At 36.4% G+C, this 24542-nt stretch overlaps 2 protein-coding genes across 2 annotated transcripts in view; one reads left to right on the top strand and one right to left on the bottom strand.

The window, feature by feature from the left end:
* Positions 1 to 24542, bottom strand: part of dve (SATB1_N and homeodomain domain-containing protein dve) — a 343172-nt gene that overhangs the window by 127365 nt on the left and 191265 nt on the right. The window lies entirely within an intron of this gene.
* Positions 9991 to 12012, top strand: LOC105265994 (uncharacterized). The gene is made up of 5 exons (XM_011303858.1): positions 9991 to 10094; positions 10178 to 10345; positions 10455 to 10615; positions 10902 to 11104; positions 11598 to 12012. Exons 3-5 carry the CDS (start codon positions 10567 to 10569, stop codon positions 11958 to 11960), a joined length of 615 nt encoding a protein of 204 aa, XP_011302160.1. The 5' UTR covers positions 9991 to 10094; positions 10178 to 10345; positions 10455 to 10566; the 3' UTR covers positions 11961 to 12012.

The following is a 24542-nucleotide window of genomic DNA, read 5'->3' as shown; positions in this document are numbered from 1 at the left end:
TTTTGAGTTTACGATGAGTAATAGAGACAATCGAAATTAGTTGAGTTAGTTTTAGTGGTTTTCCGGTTTGGTGATTCCGGCTAAAAATTACCTGGCGCCCATTTGATTTAATTTTAGCAGGTTTGGTTAGGCTTTGGGGAAGTAGGGCGAAGGTGACGGGCATTTTCAACCCCCATACGGAAATGTCACGTTACACCACTTAGATGCTTTTAATAAAAAGATTATCAACAAATAGCAAATATTTATTCTGTACTAGATGTGTCTGAAGCGGTCGCAATATTTATATTAATTTTATCGTCCGCGAGACCTCCAAATAAAAAGAATTGTGATTAAATTTTCGAAATTTTCGAATGAATATGTCCAACTTGAGGGTATTTAACGTGAAAGACTCTCACTGGTTGAGGAACCAAACATTCCTCGGTGCACAGACTACTGGACTACAATTTGACATCCAAGAAGACGTCCGGTCGGCAATCTCAGACATGAAAATTCATTTAACAGTTTTATTCCAACTACAATACCAGAATCTGAGAATCGCTCGCTCCTTTTTTACGCAGACTATGGGCATTTAAATAAATGTACCAAAAAGAACGTCATGCCACTACCTCTTTATCATTAATGATCTCCTCGATTCATCTTAAGGATTTTCATGGTTCTCTCGTATTGCTTCGAAAATGGGTCCAGAAGATAAACAGAAAACCACCTTCGTTTTTAGAAAAGAATTACGGCAATCCAAATACTTCTTTTCGGCCTATGTAACGTCCGGCAACATTCATGCGAGTCATTTATCGAGTTCCAAAATAGGTCCTCGCACCTCAGAATCAAAGGTGTTCTTCATATTTGCAATGTTGATTTCCCATTCGAGAGACTCGCAGTCGATATTTCCCAAGTCCTCTTCTGGAAATCACTCATTGTCCTAATTACCGATTATTTCTCGAGATGACCAGAAACTATATCCATCTACAAACCATCAAACCCAAACTGTAGTGGAAGCTTTAATTCGCAACGTAATCGTTCGAATCGATATTCCTTTAGAAATCGACTCAGGTTAAGGCAAAAATTTTGAATCATCCTTGTTCCAAGAAACCATGAAATCTCTAGGAATCCATAGAACAAGAACAACTCTCCTTCATTCCCAGTCGAATGGTTTGGTGGTATGACTCAATAGGAACTTGCGCGATTATTTAGTGACGCATGTCAATTTCAGTCAGATAGAATGAGAAAAAGGGACTCCTTTTCTTCTATTGTCCTATCGTTCCTCCGACCATGACACCACTACGTTTTGACCAGCCATGTTCGCGATGGGTCACGAGTTGAGAAACCTAATAGATTTGGTTCGTAGAATCCCTCCTCATAACAATTTCGACAATATCTCAGATCACGTAATTGAATGAAGAGAAAAGTTAGATTCCATCCATCTTGAGACTCGAAATCACTGTCAATTAAAAAACGATCAAATGAAATCAAGATTCGATTTGAAGACTCATATGCTGTCTTTCTCTGCTGGATAAAAAAGTGTATTGGAGTGAGTGGGTGGATGCTGTTTGTAAATTTTATTGTTCCCGCGAACATTAAAAGTTAAAGGACGTCGTGAAATGATGCGACGAAAAATAACTCGAAATTTTCGACAAGACGAGATTTTCAATTCGAGGTCGGTAGCTCAGTGGGTAGGTGCGAGCGTAGTGTTCTGAAAGTTGTAGGTTCGATTCCTGTTGGATCGAATTTTTCAACAGGCACCGATGAGCGGAGGGTTGCTAATAGAGTAACCGCCTATACCAACATACTTTTTTCTGTGGTTTCCCATGTCACTCTTATGTTCGATAGGAGAGTATATACGGGACAGTGTAGGATCCACAGCCGCAAGCATAGGGTAGGATAGGGCCAATATGTTACGCACTCCCCAACATGTGTTTTGCCCCAACATAGGCGAACCGCTCCCGCGTTTGGTACTTCACCATGCAACAATCACTTGTAAATATTATTTAAATCATTTCAGACAGAAATCAGATGGAATGGTCGAATAATTATTTGGAAAACTCAATACTACATACCACCATGCTTTATTCAAACATTCTCTTTCTTTAAACATTCTTCACCTTCGGCTACAACCAGATCAATCATACAAACAAGTCGCTGGATCACTTCTGCCTCGCATTCAGCCTTTCTGCCTGCTCCAGTGGCTTCAAGTTTTATCTTGAAGTCAAGTGTACTGACAATGCACACCGGGTTATTATTTTTTATATATTTATCAGACGCATCTTTTCCACAAATCAAATACTTGTGTTTGAAGTCGAATCTGTTTATTTGTGACAATCGGTATGCACTTGTGCTTGATCGCTCGAGCGCATTCACATTCGGCAGCGACAGATTTCTCCTTCATATACTTTTTCCTACTCGAAACGTGAATGGAGACAATTTGATCTAAGAATTTATGTTTGTTATCCTTCCGCTGGAGACTTGAAAAGATGAATGTGTCGATTCTTGGTTGCTGAACTGTCACTATATTACCTCTCGATGAGAATTCTGCACACGTTTCTCCTCCCCCGCTTTGCCGTTCAAAAAGGTCGACAAGAGGACTGCAGGTTATTTCACGGGGAATTCTTTAGCTTTGTATTACTTAGCACTAAAACTATCGATAAAAACAATACAAACTTTTGTAGGAATTGTTCGATCAATATTGTCGCTTTCCGCCTCTGACGCCTGTACTATAAGAATAGCCGCGAAAAGCGAAAGCCAAAAGTTGTTAGTGATGAAGAGCATTATATTGATGAAATGGATGTGAGGTGCTGTCGTTATGGTGCATTACATTTTTCCAATGAAATCGAATCATTCGCCTTCGGCGAGCTCGTTTGCTCATTCAATTAAATTACAGGTCTCGATTCCGATGACGATAATCCTATTGCCTTGAACTGTGTAATAATTTGCACCACATTCGTTATAATGCTGTTTAAATTTTTTAGTTAGCTTGAAACTTATGAAATAGGTATTATACCTATTTCATAATTAAAAAAATGGATGTTAGTAATAAATATATCACATGATTGCTCTAAGATTGTTCGTGCGAATTGGTCGTTGGGGGACTGTATAGGTCTGTTATAGAATTGTAAAAAGGTTTGAGACCTAGACGCCCAACCAGCAGCACGTCTGATTATATCAATATCAATTTGATGTTTATACTTCTACCAATGCCAAATGTAACAATATTATCAATATTGATTAATGATAATGTCTACAACCTTTGATCTGTTGTTAGAGGTAGAAGAGTTGCCACATTCTCGGCTGCATCTCGTGATTTCAACTAGTTAAGGGGTTGGAGTTGTTCTAAATAATTCAATACTGGGCTAATATTCCACGTTGCAGAGTTCTTTGGTTTGCTGGGATTTTTTCGAGTAAGTCCTCTCTATTGATATCATGACCTGAGATTAGGGAAATAGCTGCGCGACACGGCTTTAGTGTACTATATTTTCCACCATTTTTGAATCTAAAATGGAGAAAATCGATTATATCTGACGTCCTTGCATTGAAGATATCTAATTTGTTAGTATGTGTTGCAACGTAATTTTCGGAGGTTCACGGAACGCTCCGTCCATTAGCCCGCCCTCTGGCACCAAAACACCCCCAAAAAAAAAATCCGAAAAATTAGGCGCCAGGTCAATTTTTAACGGAATGACTGCCGTATCGAAATCCTTCTCCGCTCTCAGCCTCAATTGCTCCAGTAGCTCAACACGTAGAGATTTAGAAAATCGGAAGCTGAAAGGGGATGCAACTGGGATCTTCAGCAAAAAAAATAAATAAAATAAGAATTGTCGGGGAGAACAATATTTAATAAAAAAAATCAGTCTCGATACATAAAAAAAATTATATAAAATAAAATTCCCTTAAATCGACCACTCGTAACTGTGCACTCTATATAATTTTAAATTGGTCACTATCGTCAAATTACTATTAAATGAAGATTTTCTGAAGTCTAATAAATAAAAAAAAATAAATAAATAATAGTAAAACAGTCACATAAGTCAAAATAAATATTAAAGTATTGAAAAACAACTGAGTCACAAAACTCAACAGTCACTAGTCAGAAAAGTCAAGAAAATTTTATCGGAAATATTTTATCAGAAATAGTCAAGTAAATTCAATGACTCGAAACAGTAACGTGAGAATCGATCGGTCTACGTGACTTCGGACAAGCAAAACTACACAAAATAAATACAATATAAGAGACAAATGTTCGAGAAGTCACGAGACTTTGAAATTAACTGAAATTAAAATAAAATTCAACGGCGAGAGTCACTGAATTTCGCGACACAACTCTATCATACCAAGTCGCGAAACTCGAAAAAAAAAATATTAATTAATCAAAATTAACAAAATGAAATCCACTAATAAATATGAATGAGAGAGAGAGTCAAAATTCGCTGAAGAGAGTGGTCAGAGATTCACTAATAGAATAATCAGCTAATAGTCCTAAAGGACTCGGGTGTACGCAACACCAAATAATTAAGCTGAATCTCTGCCCACTAAAAAAAAATTAGATAAATCACAATAAAATAATTAGGCCACCACGCTCACCCACGACTTCCAAAATCTCCTCAAAGTTCTCACAATTTTTGCTAAATGATGAACTTGTAATGGCGTCCTTATTTCCGATTTATTACAATAGCGTCCTTGGATCTCACAATTATTAATTAGATCCGCTCACTTTCTCCACCACACGGGAAGTGATTTTTCGAGACACGTGAAAATTCGCAACAGGTGGGTAACGCTACGGCATCATGAACTAGGTGGGGATAATCTATTTATCCACCAGTCCCAAGTATTCGGGCATGCGCGACACAAACATTATATTCAAAACGCATGCGCTATTAAATTTCGCGATGCTTCACAATCATCAATTGTGTTGAATTAGCGAGACTAAATTCTCAGCGCATCCCTAAAATTGCAACATTATTCGTGCGTTAATTACTACCCATGAGAGAATAGTAACTCTCCTGATTAACTTATTCCTATTTTTCCATTATTTGCGAAACCTCGTGCTCTGGTGATACGTCACTTCCGTGGTAATTGATAGCTGGATTGTGGCTCCATTATCGGCCACATCGAAAATCCAGTTATCATCGGAAATTAGGAGTTCGATGACATCTCTCGGCGTCCAGGGATCCTCGTCGATGTCCTCAGAATGGAACGCGGAGGCGCATAATTCATAATAAAACAAAATACAATCAAACGTATGTTATCCTCTCTTCTCAAAACTCTCGCCATTGAAGGTGACTTCCCGTCTGGTGGAAGTCTCTAAAATCGCGAAACGGTCGAGTACCAGTAACTGGTAAAATACCACCTTACAGTGTGTAATTCCAGTAAAGTTTTCGTTAGGATTTGTACTGTTTAAGGGTTGAAATTGCAATGGAAGTGATTAGTCCTTCAACAGAGTCATCGATTGATTCGTTGATTCGTTTTTCAAATATGCTGACCGGATAACATTCCTACCATCAATGAGAGGTGAGATGCTAATGGGTGGTTCTCGTTCCTGTCAGAGGATATTAATAGATGTTTGTGCATAAAGAGTGATGAAAATACGGGGTGCCACGCTTGTGTGGGCCACAATGGTACCACCAGCACCCCTGTTGTTGTATCATTGACAATTTTCCTTAAAGTACGAAGAATGAGTGCGAAAGGAAGAAAAGGGTAAACTCTTTCACTTTCCCAGAACACTGTGAATGCATCCACTAATTCGGCTGGAGGATCAGGGAACCGAAACTAAAATCTCTCACCTTTATAGTTTAAACTTGATGTAAATGAGTCTACTGTAAAGGGCTCGAATTTTTCTTCCATTTGTTTCAAATAGGATTGTGAAAGTTCCCTTTCTGTGTCTGCATTAGTGAGGCAGGATGCCGTCCACAGGAAGGTTTTACCCACAATGCTCTCTCTTCGCACCAGCCCTAGATTTTTCTCGATAGCTTACTCAAATGAGGGAAATGAACCCCTGTAGATCTTTTCACATATTCTATTGCAGTAGTGCTATCTACGCGCAACAATATTTCACAGTTGAATAAGTTTAATACGAAACATTGTAGTGCAAAAAACGCAGCTAGCAACTCAAAGTGATTAATGTGTTTTTTCTTCTCTTTATTGTTCCAGAACTCATGGGCACTGCCATTATTACCATGACAACCCCAGCATGAAAAGGACGAATGCGAGAATATTTCAATGGCAAATTTCTGTTCACGTATTGGAATTGAACCAATGGTTGCATTTTCTTCCCCCAGTGCAAATTTTCTATCATATTTCTATTTATAAGCATTTTTCCTTCATAGTTTCCACCATCAAATTTAAGCATTAGGAATTTTTGTCATTCAAGTCCCTTACAGTGAATAAAACTATACACAACAGCGGGGTAGGCTGCTGTGAAAATTCCCAAGAATGAAGCAAAATGATTAATTGCATAACTATTTGCTTTTTTCAAACCACTTTTAGACTTCTCTAATATTTGTTTTTTCTTTTTTTCAGATAACTTAAGAGAATAACCCCGTGAACTGATAATGGAACCGAGATATTCACATGTTTGATTAGCAACCAACGAACTTTTTTTGAAGTTTATTATTGTTCCGACGTGAAATGTAATATGTAAATAGGTAAATCTCACAATCTTTGGGAATCTCCCCGTCGGACTTGCCCCCATTACAATTTTTCCGTCCTCTCCTCCCCAAATTCCTGCATTTTCCCCTAACACCTTTATCAGTCCAGTCATAAAAATGAAGACAGGCTAAAAGTAAATTTTTGCTTTTTATGGCTCACATTTGGTGACCAAATGTATAGATTTTTATCCTTTAACCATCCTCCACTTTCATTTTCTTTATACCGGGATGCCTTTATGGCTGGCTTAATCCTCCACATGAACTTTCCTCAATCCGTCATTTGCGATCCCTCACAAAAACCAAATAGTCCCCAAGACCCAGTCGTCTTTCGCCTTTCATGACCCATCAATTGATCAGACCCTTTGGGCCTCATTTCCCATACTCTAAGTACCTCCTACCTTATTTCCCTCCGCAAAAATTCCTCCAGTCAAATTGCATTTCCAATCTGTACGTAACCAATTACGTTTCGTTTCACTTATTCCGACCCCTCGCAGAATTTCCTTTTCAAATTTCCTTACTTCCCGAAAGTTCAGTTCCTAAAAAGAGTTAATCGTGAATAGATACATTTTTTTCTATTTGCGAGTTTCTCATCCAACTTATATTTTACAACTCCATGTTAAGAAAAAATACAGATTATTTTCATATCAGTGGTTATGTTTTTTAATTATTCTTCAGAGACGATTCGCCTTGCCACAGTTCGTGCTGAAAAATAGTTTTCTATTACCGGACAATTATGAAAACTAGTTTTTTCAAGATTTTTATATTCTCTTTCATATTCTTTTCACATAGACGTTTAGCTTCATTTTTCATTTTCATTTCTCTAAAAAATTTGCGACTTTGTAATACCGCGCCAGTTTCGGCGGACCAATAAGGAAGCGTCGTTTCCTGGTTTCGAGATTTTCGAGATAATCGATTGTGTCAAGCGTGTCCTTTTTAGAATAGGAAAAATTCATCTAAATAAATGAGCAGTAACATCCCTTTCAGGCTCAATTCATTAACTATGGGCTTCCTTATTTTGGTAAAGACTTAAGGATTGGTGGTCAATCCAAATGGTAAACATGACAATTGAGTGAGTTATCCACAAAATTCTAATGGAAGCAATTTTTTATGTTGTTCATGACTAGATACTAGAGAGTACGCGTCTTTGAGGTCTATGGAACCCAGGAAATCGCATGATGGAAGAAGAATTATGGCGACTTTAATGTCTTCCAACTTGAAATGGGGAAAAAATGAACTCACTCAAAGCTTTAAAATAAAAAATTAATCGATTGGTTTCATCAAGTTTTGGTTTAAGGAAATACGATGAGATAAATTCAACTTCTTCATGTATACACTCTTCAATGGCTTCTAATGCCAACAGTTGTTTGTTTTCATGTTGAAATTGATTGAGTTCATCGGAAGAAAATACTCTACCCTTGAGTAGAAAAACGTCAGGACAGTGGATCTGCCCTGCATCAAATGTATCAAATCTGTGGAATGATCTTCATCGAGGCCCTCCTCTGAGAGGTCTAGAATCAAAGATACTGCAGCACCTGGGGAAGCCAGACAAATTTTGTTACACTATTTTCTGTATTCACAAAATATTGACCTTTTTTGGAACCTCGGAGAACAGAGGAATAATCTCCAAATTTTTGGAGCTTTCACGGATAATTCACATGAACGATTATACACGTCAAAAATCTCTTTTTTCTTTTTCTCGGGTAAACCTTCTTGAGCCCAGTTTGACCGAGTTTTTAGCAGTTCTGGATGGTATTTCGCCTTTTTGAATTTGGAGTGTATTAAATCCACCCTTACAACTTTCAGCACAGTTTCTCCGACTGCAGAATCTTCAAGGGGGATTGTTGGAATACCTGACGATTAAGGCTTGGGAGATTTTTCATCATTTGTTGGAAGGGAGGGAATATCGCTTACTCCGCTGTCATTTTCCTCATCTCCCTCTAATTCCGTAATTGAGGGGAAATGAATAATGGGGTGAAGGAAAAAAATACTGATTGTGAGTGGAAAAGAAAAATATTTCAATCTCACATTATCCAAACGGAGTCGTGTGGCATCTGAATTTTAATTGTCGTGCGCAGAATTGAGATAAGTAAACGATTCAGCCTTTTGACTGATAGAGTAAAACATGACTCGTGTCAAGTTTTGTCAGGATATCTAGCTGTTCCTGCATTTTTTCAATCCTTGAAGTCTCTGAAGATCTCTTCTTGTTATGATGGTTATGTCTGGCTCTTAATGGTAAAGAAAAAAATAACAGTCCACATAAAATTCTGCGAAATTTTCCTAATGAATACATGCTCAAATTTCATTAAATTAAACATGCCTACCCTTAATCAGAATTAATTTGATCAATTTATGTAATTTTCGGAAATGATTATAGTTTAAAAATGGAGAAGTTTTGTATACGCAGTCATCTACATGCAATTTGAATGGTGTAGCCTATCATAGCACTACAAATTTAGAAAATTTAGATGAGAGTGATTCGTATCGATTGTGGACGGAACCTAATAATTGTGGGAATGGATCTGAACAACATTTGGTATAAGTCTCTCATCATTAATACCGCTTGATCCTTCTATGTCGTCATTCCTTGCAATGCCTTTTAATTTTCGAAATGATTTTCCCTCGCAGCTTGTTGAAAATGCTCCTCTTGTAGAGCCGATCATTTCCCTACCTACTCCTCACTTAATCTCTGGTGAAGGTTCGCACGCACAATCATTCAACGATGACAACTCTTCCTTACCAATTCGCCTTTCATCGAGCTCAGTTCCTCTTCCCACAGTTTCCTCCCCCCATATTATAAGCCAATTTAGACAGCCTTTGATTAATAGAAATGAGCTTTGTGAACAGTCAAATATTTGTCAGGGACAAAATGTTGGTGATGAAAGGAATACACGACCAGGGGTAAAAATTCCGTAACATAATAAGGTCCATTTGAAAATCCTGACAAAATGTTTTTTCGAATCATTCATAGATCATATCTTCAGGTACTCAGAGATTTGCTGGAACTCGACAGAGAAGGACAGAGCGCTGTTCAATACTATGACAAAGAAATTCTTTTAAAAAACGTCTTGCGTTGCCGTATCGTACGCACAATTTTTCGGGTTGAGGTTAAAAAATTTCTCAAAAGACGTCAAACTGAACCACAGCTGGATTTTATGTAATTTAATGCATGGAACCGTTTTTTGCCTCATTATTTTTAATAGTGTAACCTAAATATTTCTCATTGATTCATCTCCTATTTCAGACTCGAAACGCAATGGTTCATCGACGTATCTCATAAGATATCAGCTACATTCCCCCATGAAAATCCACTGACTTATTATTCACCTTTTCGTACAGTTGATGGTTGTAATATCAATGCAAGTGGAAAGTTATATTTCCACTATGGTCATGTCAGAGACTCGATGCCCAAAAATGGCACCTTAGTGTCCAGAAACTCTACGGAAGTTGTTGATATTATTTGTGGTAAGTAATGAGTAATGTGGGGGGGTATGAATGAGAAGGAAAAAATTGTTAGGAAATCACCTCATTTTTCATTTATTCCTCAGTCCCTGTCGCTCAGAAATTGGAGCTTCTGCGAGCGAAACTGGACCCGTGGTGTGAAATACAAGGGTTATGGAATGATACGTTTGATGCACGTCGAAATGATTTGATTAAAAACAAACTTTCGATTGCAAACTACCTACAAAAATTTGCATGTCTCAATGTGGATAAAGGTGTGGATTTGGTAATATTAAAGTAAAAATTTCAATGGTTTTATTATAGAATTGTGACGACTTTTTTTGTAACCGGCAGTATTATGAGCTGTCTTGTTTTATTACACAGTTTGAAGCTGATTTTGTACGATTGTATCCAAACGCTGGGTCCAAGTTGAAAAGTCATTGGCTTAAAACAACAGATCATTTGTTGATTCGATTAAACGCTGCTGGAATTGCTCATGCAAGTGATCATCTTTTACTTGAGAAGAATCTTTTACTTACCACCAAGTAAGTATGAAAGATGTTTCGTTCAATTTATTTAAAATCAATCTAGTAGGAAAGTGGCCAAACGATGCAAGTTGAATATAAAATTGTATGGTTATGCTCGAAGGCAGTGTTTCTAGAAATACAGCACACACAACTTTTTTGTGCATCATTATCCCATGTAAAAAAAGTCCAAGTGGACATAATCATGCAATAAAAAAAATTGCAAATTCAACTTGAATGATATTAATACTTTGCTGCTGCATTAGTTTTGATATTCACTTAATAAATGTTAAATTTATTTCTACAGAATGTCACATTGCAATCTTTTTCCATTTGCTGCCTTATTTAATTCCAAGTGATAGGCATACTAGTGGAGGACGAAAAAGAAAGTTTCAAAATTCTCTTACTAGTGAACAAAATTCAAAAATAGCTCAGGTTACATCTGTCGCTCAACCTCCAAGACGTCTCTCAATTCAAGAAAGCAGAACCTCTTTCTTCGTCCATCTTCAGGTGAGATTTTTTTATATTTTTAAAAGAACAAAAGGCGATTCACATATAATTTCATTCATTTTTTGAAAATCATTCAATTATATTATTTTTTATCTCATCATATTTATATAAATTTCTTTGCGAAACCTGATTGCACTGAAGTCGGTTATCAAAATGAATCAGAAGATAAAATTTATTCTCAGAATAAATTATATTCAGGCGATAATTTTTTTTATAGCGTTCCCAAAGAATTTGTTTTTACCTATCCCATAGGTACATTTGAGTTAACACTAACCTAAGCGTTGGATAAATAATAATGATTAGCTCCTACGAAAAAGTGCAGATACTCGCGCCATTGGAATAATCCATTGAATATTGAAATTCATTTTTTCTCAATGAACGATTACTAGACCTGAGTCTTATGGAGAAATGCTGTTTTTTAAATAATCCAGTTCTTTATCCGTGCCATTCATTTTTTGTTTCAATATTTAATTGTGCTCCTGAATTTTTCCAGAGTGCAGTGGATTTGGAGGCGATATTGGCAGCAGGAAAAAGCCATACAGCTCAACATTGTCTCCAACACCAGCCAATACCCATTCTCATTGGTCCATTAACAAATGTGGAAGCTTCGTATGTAATTCTAGAAGATGTTCTGTACGAAGTGCCATCAGTCATAGCAGCATGTGATGTAACATTGAAAATATGCTATGCAGCACTCTGTGAATATCCGCCAAATTCCCGATCATTGTGGCTTTTCTTGCAACAGGCATACTTTGATATTTTTGAGAAGAAAGACAAACCAGCTACAGTACTAAATGCATTAATTGGTGAGATTCGATCCATAATCAAAGAAAATTGTCACGGAGGCGCTTCGTAAGAGCCTTCTGTTTATTCATGTTAGTTTAAATAGTTCTTCCAGTGATTTTCTATTGCGTTAATACTAACATTTTTCTATTATTAATCTTATCTCGAGTCTCAAAATGTTTTGTTCCATTTGTGAAAGTCACTTCGGTGATAATTCATTATTATTAAAACATATCAGAGATATGCATAGTGGTGAGGAAGTCTTCCGTTGTTCCGAAAACACATTTTTTTTCCTTTTCCTATTACCATTGTTACCATGGTTTGATAGGCGCCCCTTCGTCTTAGCCTTTCAGCCTCTCCTACTATCCTCTCATTAGCCTCTCCTACTATCCTCTCATTATTTTTGCGGTAGTATGGGCCGACTTTCTGTCTGCGCCCATTTGGCGTGTACTGAGGGAAACCATGTAAAACCTCAGTAGCGCAGCCGGCCGGTACTGCGGGGATTCTGCTGTGTTCATCAGTCACACTGACTCGGTGAACACACCAGCTCTCCGCACCCGTGCCTGACGGCGGCAGTCTACACGCCGATGGGTGTGACTAAGCGGGCACCCATCCAAGTACTAACCCAACTGAGCGTTGCTTAGCTTGGGTGATCGCCGGAGTCACACACCGCCTGCGTGGCTACTGTCGCCGCCGTTGTTCCGAAAACTGGTGCAACAGAACCTTTTCACTTTTCCGATCGTTTGCACGACACAGACATACGAGATGTAAAATGTTATGCCAAAATTTAACAATGATTGCATATCATCTTGTATGGATGAGGTCTTATGCTCTAATGATACGCTCGAGAATGATTCCATTGAAATTAATTACAATTTTCACCCCACTGAAGTACCAGCCGTATTGACTTCTTCCTTTCATGAAGATACAAAAGGCGATGATGAAGAAGAATTTTTGCTTTCTTGAAGTAATACTGCAACCACGCGAATTGAAAGCGACAGTAACTCTAAATTTCAAGACATTGAGGGTAACAAAGATTACAATGATCTCATTCGACAAAATATAATTCAATTCACTGCAAAATTATATGATTCTGTAACGATTTCAAGAATAAGAATCGACGAAATTATTAATGAATTCTTTGATTTAATCAAGGCCATGTTAAGTAACGCAAAGAAGCAAATTGATAGTGAATCCAAATCAACCCCTCAGTTTTCTGAAGTTTCTGCACTAAAAAAATTGTGCGGGAGTCAGCTTCATTACTTGATGAAATGTGAACTGAACATCGTCGTTTTAGTCGGTACGAGAAAACGGAGAAGTTTATACCGCCGAAAAGTATCGTAATTGGTCAGAGGCGAGAATTTAAATGACGAATTGATACCATTATCTATACAACAATACCTGCAAAATTAGAATTTATCTCTATACGGCAAGTCTTTATGAAATTGTTTGAAATGGATGGAGTTTTTGATAAAACAACCAACTATTTGAGATATTTAGAGAGTACATCTAATATGATGATACAAAATTTTGCGCAAGGACAATTGTGGAAAAGAAAAAAAGCATTATTCGGTGAAAAAATCGCTTTACCGTTATTTCTCTATTTCGACGATTATGAACCTAACAATGCTCTAGACTCGCATAGAGGCGTGAACAAAATAGGTGCAGTAGACCTATCCATTGCTTCTTTACCGGAAGAATTTCGTTCAAAAATAGAAAACATATTCGTTTTTATGCTTTTCAATACACTAGACAGAGCCATGATTGGTAATGAGATGATTTTTTCGAAGGCTATCGAAGAATTAAAGTTTTTAGAAGACAACGGAATAAACATTAAAATTCCTTCTGGAACTGTTCAAATTTATTTCTGTTTGGCTCTCGTCCTTGGCGATAATTTCGGACTGAATTCAATTTTAGGTTTCCAGGAATCGTTTTCCTCGAATCATTTTTGCAGATTCTGCCATATAAATTATAAAGAAATAAATAGCATTGTTCACGAATCAAGTTGTTCTTTGAGAACTGAACAAAATTATGCTACTGAAGTCGAGCTAAATTCACCTAATGTAACCGGAATCAAAGAAGAATGTGTTTTCAATAAATTGTCCAATTATCATGTAATTACTAATCAGACGGTTGATGTTGCCCACGATTTATTGGAAGGTGTACTTAGATACGATTTGGCATTAATTATCAATTACTTAATTTCTCAAAACTTTTTCACTCCCATTCAACTCAATACAATCATCTGCCGATTCCCCTATGATATAAACGAAAAAAACCGACCTGTAGAAATTTCGAAAGATCATTTGAAAAATTTATGTATTATAATGAGTGCCTCCGAAATTTTGTGTTTGTTAACAAATCTACCTCTAATGATCGGACACAAAGCACCACTCAATAATGATGTCTGGCATCTACTTCTCTCTCTGAAAAGAATTACAGAAATCTGCACAAGCAATCGAATGACTGAACATACTCCTGAAGAATTAGACATGGAAATCACTGATTATTTGTCTTCACATTCAAAACTATTCCCGGGAAATTTAAAACCAAAACATCACATATGCGTTCATTATTCTCGTGCGATCAAAAATAATGGTCCTTTATGAAATGTATCGGCTATTCGTTATGAGAGTAAGCATCAAGAAGGCAAACAAGCGACACGTTCAGCGATTAGTGAAAAAAATCCTGTACACACAGTAGCTGTTAGGCGCCAATTACGATTAAACCATAGATTCTTTATGAATAATAATTCATATTTTGAATTCAGTTTAGGTCCACAGTCATTTGAAAATGTGTATGATGGCCCGATCTCGACTTTTACGAGTAAATTTTGTATTGAAAGTATCAAAACATTAAAATGGATTAAGAGAGGACAATTAATCATTAAAAGAGAGAGTATTATCATGATTCGGGCCCGTGATGGACCAATATTTCATGAAGTTTATATGTGCTGTTATGAAACAGAGGATGAGATTTTTCTCATAACGACAAAACTCAACAAAATTACTTTTGACAAACATTACGATCCATATAGGGTCATTGATTTTCATTGCTGCTACGAATGGAGTATGTTAGAATTGCATGCTCTTACCTCAGGGTATGCAGAAATAATTTATAAAGTTTTTTCAAATTCTGAAAGTTTTTATCTTCCCAAAAAATTAATTTAAAATTATTATGTTATATTATATTATATATATTGTAAACATTCCCAGAATGAATTAATCAATATGAATAATAAATGAAATATAATACATGTTTAGCCTTGTCATTTACAATGTCATCCCACTTCCCTCCCCGAATTTTCCAGAAGAAACTCCCGGCGAAAAACTGATTCAGGGTTCTCGGTGCCACCGATTTTTTCACTGATCAGTTAGATCGTATCCATACAATCATTCGTCTGAGTGGACCGAATTCACTAGATTTTTTATACTTTTTTTCATGATTAGTGTCATAACGGATTGCCTGCCTAACGACTATTGGTCGAAAACATAAGCTAGTAATTGCTCAATATATATGTACATCACAGTATAAATATAACGCATTGAATTTCAATTCAATTCGCATATCTCTGTTACTTCATAATGTTACATTAATGATGATTTGTATTTTATTGGACAGTGTAGATTATGTTATCCCTATAATACAACGATGTTATCAATTACAGTACTGTAAAGTGCCTGCGCCGTTAAAGTAAGTTAGTGCGGTTGAAACCGTATTGTGTAGCCCTCTGAGCGTAAAAATTGAAAATACTTATTAGTACCTTAGACATCCGGTGCCTGGATTCTATTCGCAGAGAACGCTTAAGTAATTGGATGACCATCACTAACCGGAAAAGGACAATGGCCACTGACCAAAATCGTTCAGTGATACAACATTCCTAGTCTTTAACGTTACGACCATTCAACATACATGCATCGGTTTTAAATAGAGTATCATCCTGATAAAGGTCCTCTCCTACCTTGCTTACCTCTCATGTTTTGGTTCCCACAGCGCGAGGGCTTCCCCCACTTTCTTATCATGTTAAGACTTCGAGTAAACACTCTCCGGGATATTGTTCTTGGAATTGCTGTTGTTTTCCAATGACTCTCGTCGCTAGATTTCAGTATTGAAAAAAAACTTTTTTTTCTACATCGTACCTTTGAATTCAAGAGAGAAATCAAATAAAAAACACCTTTTTGTTTGGTAAAACAAGTTAAGTCCATCACAGGACAGGATTGATATTATATTAATTATGTATCCAAAGCAAAGTATTGATTCTTGGAAATGTAAAAATATCAGCATAATATTGCTATATGTAATAAGTTAATAATGAAATTAGCAATATAGCATAAAGCATCAAATTGAGAGGAAAAAGAAATGTTATGTTTTAATTTTCGTGCGCATTCCACGGAAGTGGTAAGGGGCAGGAAAATAGTGTCCTATTCCCCAAATTTGCTTCATCTATTCCACCATGGATGATAATCTAACGGCAGACTACCTGTAGTTTATTGAAGCTTCAGCTTGGATGACTCGCCCGTTTGCATTATTGAAGTTTATTCTGGGGCATTAATCAAATTACTTTTTCTCTCAGGCCATACTGTCTATAATAATGACGCGAACAGTGCAAACAAATACACCTCATACCTTTTTTTTCCACACCCATATTGAGCAAGTCTAAAGACCTCATTTTAAGGGATTCAAACTCTGCAGGTCTACAGGGTCAGCCATACGGCTTTTATCTCAGCCTAGGCTAACAAGATTAGCCCGAAGACGTTCGCATACACCGAGGGATTAGAAGACATTAGACGTTGTGTACGTAGTCATCGGTTTTGACTAAGATGGTCCTTACTTATTTTCCTTTACTTTAAATATTGCAATACATACTTCTGATTCTATACGATTTATAATTATATGCAGCATTTTTTAAAAATAAAAATGAAAAATCAGTTGTCAGTGGATATTTTAATTATGAAGGTCATCTGCAACGATTTTCATTAACTAATATGTAGCGATTTATTTCTCACACCATATTGCCTAGGCGTTCATTTGCTCTTCTACCTCTTTCGTCCTCTGTGCATTGCGACTAATACATTGTGCACTGCCGTCTTTTCCAATGGGTCTTAAGTACTCATTTTTTAAATTTCTGAGAAAGTATTTTTAAGAAAATGATAAAATTATATTGATAAAGTTATTAGAACGGAAAAAAACCGGTAAAGATTGAATGAAGATGCAACAGTTAAATACACCAAAGGGGGAACGTTATCTCCTGCTTGACAGCTACTCTATTTCGCCTCAAGATATACCGACCTGCAAAATCTACCCCCTCCGACTCCACTCATGAGTATCTCCATGCGCCTTTGCTTGTCTTTTAATGCCTTTTCTCAGATTTTGATTAAAAGCGTAACCAACGCACCTCACTTGGATACTATAGTCTTAAGGAGAGAAGGAGGGCGACGGCAACGAAAGATACGCGCAAATTATTAGCTTGGAGTGATTGTTAAATCTTGCCGAGTTGTGTTTTATATATGTCATTAATACTAACTGTATATTTTTAAAGGGAATGAAGATTTGACTTTTTTTGCAGAATGAAAAGTTCACAATTGTCGAAAATTAAATATCGGAACGATTGTGTAAAAGAAATGAGATCTGGTACAAGAAAATCTAAATATGCAATTTATACAATGTGTCGATGCATGCATGTATGTAGGGATTGAAAGATTTTTTTTTGCATTTTCATTGTAGGACCTTAAGACATTTTTAAATTTTTTCCACGAATGTAGACGTATTGCGCTCCATTCGTCGGGATTAATTAAAGTTGGTTTACCCATAGAGTCTGTAAAATATTAATATTTATTGAATGTCGTTTTTTGGGACTTCATTTTGATCTGTATGATTGGAACTAATTGAGGTATTTCTCAATATTTTATATTGACCAAACACTCTCAGCCTCACACGTCTCTCTCATGAATCGATGGGGCGATTTCATATGTTTTATTCCTATCCAAAATTTATGGCATGAATCAAGAGTCCCATTCAACATATGCCGTTACAGAGATTAACGGGTTCTTCGATTTTTTTTTATCGCGGTATACACTTAATCGGAACGGATAATAGTAACTACACTTTTTGATAGTAGTTACAGAACAATTTCGGGAAAACAGACTCTTCACTCATTCTAAATACCAAAATCGGCACTTACAGAACTTTGAATTAAATTTTTTGGAGAATATTTACGCTCATTCATTAAATAATCATTAGATATTTGACAGTTCCGGTGAAGTTGCCGAAAAAAAAGATGACTATGCCAATTGTTGAAGAATCAAGCATTAATATTTCAATTTTTAGTCAATACTTAATAGCTAGTCCATTTATCTCTTCAAGATAAATGTCTTGATCGCTCTGTAGTCATTACCACGGTCTTTGTTGGTTACGAAATATTAAAAAATCGGACAATTTATTTTCGAGTTACTCCTTCCTTTTCTAAATTAATGTTCAAGTATGAACTATCCATACTTTAGCAATGAACAAAAACTCATATTTAAAAAAAAATATGGTTCTACTCAACAAATGATGTCTCTCTAGTCATTATTAGAGTAGGCATGACGAGAAAAACTGAGTGCTCCCAAATTGCACAAAAAAAATCGAATTGAAATTTATAAACTGCATATTTTGACATTTTGCACATCGAGTATATAATGATTAAAATGGTAAAAAAAAGTACCCAAATGAATACGATTAAAAGCCCTATTATTACGTTTTACCCCAATGAGCGATCTTAAAGATAAGGGCAATCGTTAAAAACTTGTCAGTGAATTACATTAGATGAAAGTCCGTTGACACGGTAAGTGAGTGAAAAATATTCAATATCTACAGGAGGACATATTACACAATATTACGCATTGTGCTTCGGTCACTGATAGTGTCAGGGTGAGGTGCTGTGGTATAATATCAATGAATAAGGAATTTATTTAAGATTGTCTGATTCAGTACCCAGTCCAGGTACTAAATGCCTTGGCCAAGCATCGAGGGCCAGAGGTCAGTAAGCTACAGTCAATGGCACAATGACGATAATTTTCATTTCTAACTACATGAATCGTACGATACTCTAGTGATTAGATAATAGGGTTAGTATGCGAAGAGTTCCGAGTGCAAAGCCAATCATAGGTAGACGCGGGGAATATTTTAAGTTAAAAAACTTCGGCTGTTTCAAGTGTCGTTGAGTTAAGATTTGAAATATTTATATATTGAAAATAGTGAAGACATAATTCCTCTCTCCATATTGATTTATCCAAAGGGGAACAGGTTTATATTCAACTTTTTTTCATATCACTCATCGGACGGCTACACTATTTGGACACAATCATTCGTTTGGTTTTGACGTAGTCCGGCATGCTATTTGATTCCCTTCAATTGAATATCTCATTCCAATCATGCCGAAAGAGCGAACCTTTTTGAACAGATTCTCGATACACTCCTGAATATCCTTTTAATTTTGGGAATAATGTCTAAAAGATATATCACCTACATATCCTTAGCCAATTTTTTTTTCAACGTAACGTTGCATCATTCAATGAGAATCCGTGGAATTTATCTAGCCTATAAGAAAAACCGGTAAAGTCCCTATACCACCATGGATAAACGTGATAACATGTATACCATTAGTGATGTATATTTATATAAATAGCAGAAAATGAGTTTTGATCCTGCCTCGAAATCGTAACACTAATCTGGAGGGAGTATACGAGGGTGTGTAGGCACCTAACCCTGCCTCGGCTCGGAAGATTAAAATTACCCACCCAAAGTGAAGATGGTGAGGGTATAGTTTTTTTAGGGAGGGGAGAGTAAATATCTTGGTTAAGAAGCTTAATTCAGATATTTGAGAATTAATTGTTCTGGGTAGCGAAATTTTTTATACTTTTCAAAGTTGTGAAATAATGTACGCCACTCTGGCATAGTATATCATTTTTCGATTCACTTGAATGATTTATCTATTAGCATCCTAAAATATATCTTAATAAACGCAAGGGAAAATAGTTATTTTTAAGTCCAGCCTTAGAAGAGCATTTATCCATGCCCACGCGCTAGCTTGACGTTCAAACCGTAGACAACCTGAGGCCGTGAGGAAGAATGAATGGTTTTCCAAAGCGAGGTATGAATCAAATTTAGCCAAATATATGTATCACCTGCCCAGAAAATGAACTGCTTTATTGATGAACAAGTTACAATTATATAGCATATTGTAGAGAAAAAAAATTTCAGATTCAATTGAAGGATAAAACAAAAAAAATGTTGAAAGACGTGTAGACGATGCGTAATCTGTCCCATCACGGATAGGTATAAGAGGGATGAAATGTAGAGGGGTCTAGACGAAGAGAGTCGGATGAAAGACGTCCGCATGCGGTTTTCGAATGGAAAGGAGCCAAGGTAAGGGTTTCGAAGGGCTCCTTAACGGAGATCTTAGGCAAATCCAGCGTGAAATCGCATCGCGGGACATTCCCTTGCGAAAACCACTACTTACTCATAGTCGTAGCGGTTTACGTTCATGAGATCGTGGATCATCCAAACTATAAATAAAATACTTGTCAACATCTCATATCGCTTTATTAGAGAATAGAAATTGTAAAAAATAAAAGAACTAATCCTCTCAATTTTTTTCAATTAAAGGATTGAGGTGGTGAAATATCTGACCAATTTTACTGCGAGTTTTTGTACTTGTGGAAATGTACTCGCCTTTCAGGATTTTTTGCTACAAATTAGAAAGAAAGAAATCAAAAATTACTATTTTTCCTTAGCGTCACGTAATTTGTACTTCATTTCGGTGCTAAAATTCGTAAAGTATTGTGATTCTTTTGAAAAGTTTAAAAAAACGCAGATAAATTTTCGCACCACCCTAAGGTTGTTGTATCGTAAAATTTTTTTGTTACAGTTTTCATGAAAAATTTTATGATGAATAGTAAATAATTAACTATTAAATGAGCCCTTTCAGTATGCGGATGACATTTTTGAACTTGAGGTATAAATTTTGGAAACTAAGTGATTTAACCCCTGTTTAAATAGAGTTTCACCGATTGGAATGTTTAAAATATCAACGGCTCGAGAGTTTTCGAAATAAAAAAAAAACGTGGAATATATATCGTGGGAGGGAATGAGGAGAAAACATCAAATCGATTTACCATTTGGTTTACGCAATATAATTAGCGAAAATCCATCAATTTATATAATTGGAAATAGTTAATATGGACAATATATATAGATGTGCTTTAACTACCGCTGCACAATGCAACCAATCAAGTGCGCTTATATACTGTGTAAAGATTGTGTTTTAAACTGGCCCATTTTACAGCGGATAAACTTTTTGCTAAAACTATCGCGATACAACAACCTTAAAACTTCGTAAGCGTCCCATGTAGGAATTGACAATTGGCCCAAGCTTGGGTGATGGGTGGCCCAAGCTTGGGTGATGGGCGGCCCAACCCCGGCTAGACAAGGCTCGAGCTTGGCATCCAAGGCTGGCCCAAGCCTGGTTGAGCCCTGACATGATAACGTGCGGGCCTTCCTTGGCCACCAAACTTGAGCTTGGTCGCCAGGCCTTAGCCATGACTCATATTTATTTATTTAAATTAATGAAAAAATAAAGTAATGTTCATTTAAGCATTTCTGCAAATGATTACTGTCTAATCCTCACTCCTAACTTATTTTCCAACGCGAATCGCTAATTTGTTAACCTAAAATATTACCCTAACCGGGGATCGAACCGACGACCCTAATCAACCTAAATCATCGATATATAGACTCCAGAAAGTTTCAAAATATAATCCCTATTAACTTCGATCTCAATAGTTATCGATTATCTCGGTATTTGATTAATTCAAATGTACCCCCCCCCCCCGTCCACGTATCGGCAATGAACCAAAAATAACAATGTTTAGTTACCGTAGCGAACTGAATCTTAGCTATAATTACTGCCGTTATTTTCATTACCGTTATTATTAATCATTATTCTTGCAACTGTTATTAGTCATCCGTTGCCCCCCCCCCCCCCGGAGTTTTTCTCTTTACGCCTCCTTCCCCCTGATTTACTGAGCATTGCCAGACGAGTGTGGATCACCCTCCAGCCAGTCGTTGAGTCAGTCTTTGTCCAATGGAGGGCCTTCAGCCTTGGCTCCTATGGTCAGTCCAATATTGGATAAAGATCGTCCTACCGGATGCTTGGTCGAAAAAGGGCAAACCGAGCGCGGACCAGGAATTGTCATCCCATGAACATCTGTCAATGTCAGCTACTCATTGCCCACCAAGCTGGGGCGAAGGCTGGCCACCCCTCGCTAACCAACTATTGGTAGCCAGTCTTGGCCCATTTCCGGCCCGCGCCTGGTAATCAAAACTCGACTTTCAGCATTGGTGGAAGCCTGGCTTAACCATTGGCTGAAATATGGCCCAAGCTTGGTTACCAAAGCCTAGGCAAGTCTAGGTTGAGTCAAGCTTGGACCGGTTGTTCGAGCTTGGCATTCCTGCCTGTGAGTCATCAAATCGTAACAAACTGTAAAACGTTATATTTTTTACGTCATTTCCATAGTAGGACACCGTTAAAACACATTTTACCAAACATTTTTCTCCTTGTATTGGACGAGTTTATGAAATTCTTTGTTTAACAACTACGGATAGCCCTACGTTTTCTGCTGCTGTTTTTAATTGTCTTTAAGTTAGGAAAGGAGTTATGTAAATCATCCCTGATGGAATGATCAATATGAATAAGCACTTATACTACCATCGACCTGACATATGATAATTTTTAACCAAGTGTGAATAAATATAAATGAAACATAAGTCTGGAAAAGAAGACTGGAAAAGAAGATTAGTTCCAAATAGTCCATTGCAGGCCAAGTTCCTAATTGAAATTTTCGATTTTTTAATTCATAATTTTATTGGTAAATTACACATAATTTTCGGTCAGATTATTTAGTATGTAAAGATCTAGGATAAAAAAAAAATTACTTATAATATTGATCCTATTAATAATTATCTCGATAGGGATGTTGTCCCATGTTTTCGTAATAACAGTTGATAAAAAATATGCGAGAAACTACGGCTTTAAGTTTCGCAGAGTTTTTCGAACGGATGAGAAGTTACCCATCTCATTATGAGATGTGTACAACTAACTTAAAACTTATCATTATCAGGTCAATAAATCCACCAAATTTTCAATGAATTCAATCTCTATTTTTGTCCACATCAACTTGAGTTCTGAAAGTCTGAAAGAGTTCTGAAAGTTAAATATTCTAGTATCGAAGGAAGACATTTGGTGTCTCTAAATGCAGCTTTTAGTTCTCGTCTTAAATATTTGAAGAATTTGAAAAAATATTACGAACAAGTTCCTTTTTTGCTTTGTTGCATCAAAAAACAATATATTTATTTTTTCGCAAACTTGCTTGCGAATTTTGAGCACCGCGACTTGAAATCTCTACATTCGTGGAACTTACAAGCTCTTTTTAACTTTTATCTTCAGTCCTTGTAAAATAAACAATCAAAACGAAATTGAATGTAAAAAAAAGATTAAGCGTAGAAGAAAAAGTAAATGTCAAATATAATATATTATATAATTATATAAAATATAATATAATTTTCACAAATTTCTGTTCAATTTCTTTTCAATTTTCGGTTCTGAAACAAGAAGCTTCTTAGCGAATAGATGCATGTCGTGGTCATTTTAATACCAGTGGTTGTAAAATACCAACTCGCAAAGAGAGTTTACGGTTTTATAATCATAAATTACGCTCAGAACTGTTAGAGAAACAAATAGTTTTTTTGCTGTGTATACATTTGGTGAACTGGATCCTTTCCGAAATTCCAATATGTTTTAGAGTTAAATGGAAATTTCGTAAATATATACGATTTGTCGTTATTCGAAATTACAGTGAAACTTCATATGCCAATTCAACAAATAAGCGATTACATTAAGTCGACTCAATATGAAGACTGGGCTAGCACGTTAAATTAATTTTTTTCCAAATCCAGTTGATAATTACCTCTGCCAATTATTAATGATATTCGTTGATATCGATAATGAGTATATTTTAGGACGGGGTATCTTAAAAAAAATTTCGCAAGTCAGATTTTTACTTCAATGAATGGTATTTCATGTATAAATACGTGCAGCAATCCTCGAAAGTGACCTCCTCTTATTTTTTCCCCGCTACTAGCATTGAGAAGTTATTGAAGTTATTATACTCAAATTTGAATTAAGAAATGCAGGCCATAGTCAACATTCCAGAGTCATTATTTTCCTAATTATATGGTTGCCTGCTAAAAATGAACAAAAACCATCAAGATTAGAAGCATTTAAGAATATAAATATGGGTTGTGTAAAAGTGTCAAGGGCATTCAATGAAAATTTTCAGTTGAAATAGTGGGCGGCATTAACTTACAATGGCACACTAATAGTCATTCATATATTTACCCTATGTTTTCACCACCATCCCAGGTGGGGAAATCCAAGCTTGGACGATGGGTCCAAGCTTGGATCAGCTTAGGATACCAAGCTTTGGAATTCCTAGCTTGAACCAAGCTTGATTCAATATATGATATCTAGGTCATTCCAAGCCTTGGAATTGCTAGCTTGAACCAACCTTGATTCTAGGGAATTGTCATGGTTAAACCAAGCTTGGTGATATAATGC

Source organism: Fopius arisanus, unplaced genomic scaffold, assembly GCF_000806365.1.
Source record: "Fopius arisanus strain USDA-PBARC FA_bdor unplaced genomic scaffold, ASM80636v1 scaffold00034, whole genome shotgun sequence".
Lineage (NCBI taxonomy): Eukaryota > Metazoa > Arthropoda > Insecta > Hymenoptera > Braconidae > Fopius > Fopius arisanus.
The sequence above is the reverse complement of the archived record's forward strand: the minus strand, read 5'-3'. Positions and strand labels throughout refer to the sequence as shown.

Excerpts from the sequence above, each read along its gene's own strand:
- LOC105265994 (XM_011303858.1), top strand. The coding sequence starts at position 10,567 with ATGCAAGTGATCATCTTTTACTTGAGAAGAATCTTTTACTTACCACCA. Across the intron at positions 10,616-10,901 it reads AATCTTTTACTTACCACCAA|AATGTCACATTGCAATCTTT; the intron begins GTAAGTATGAAA and ends TTATTTCTACAG. Across the intron at positions 11,105-11,597 it reads CTTTCTTCGTCCATCTTCAG|AGTGCAGTGGATTTGGAGGC; the intron begins GTGAGATTTTTT and ends GAATTTTTCCAG.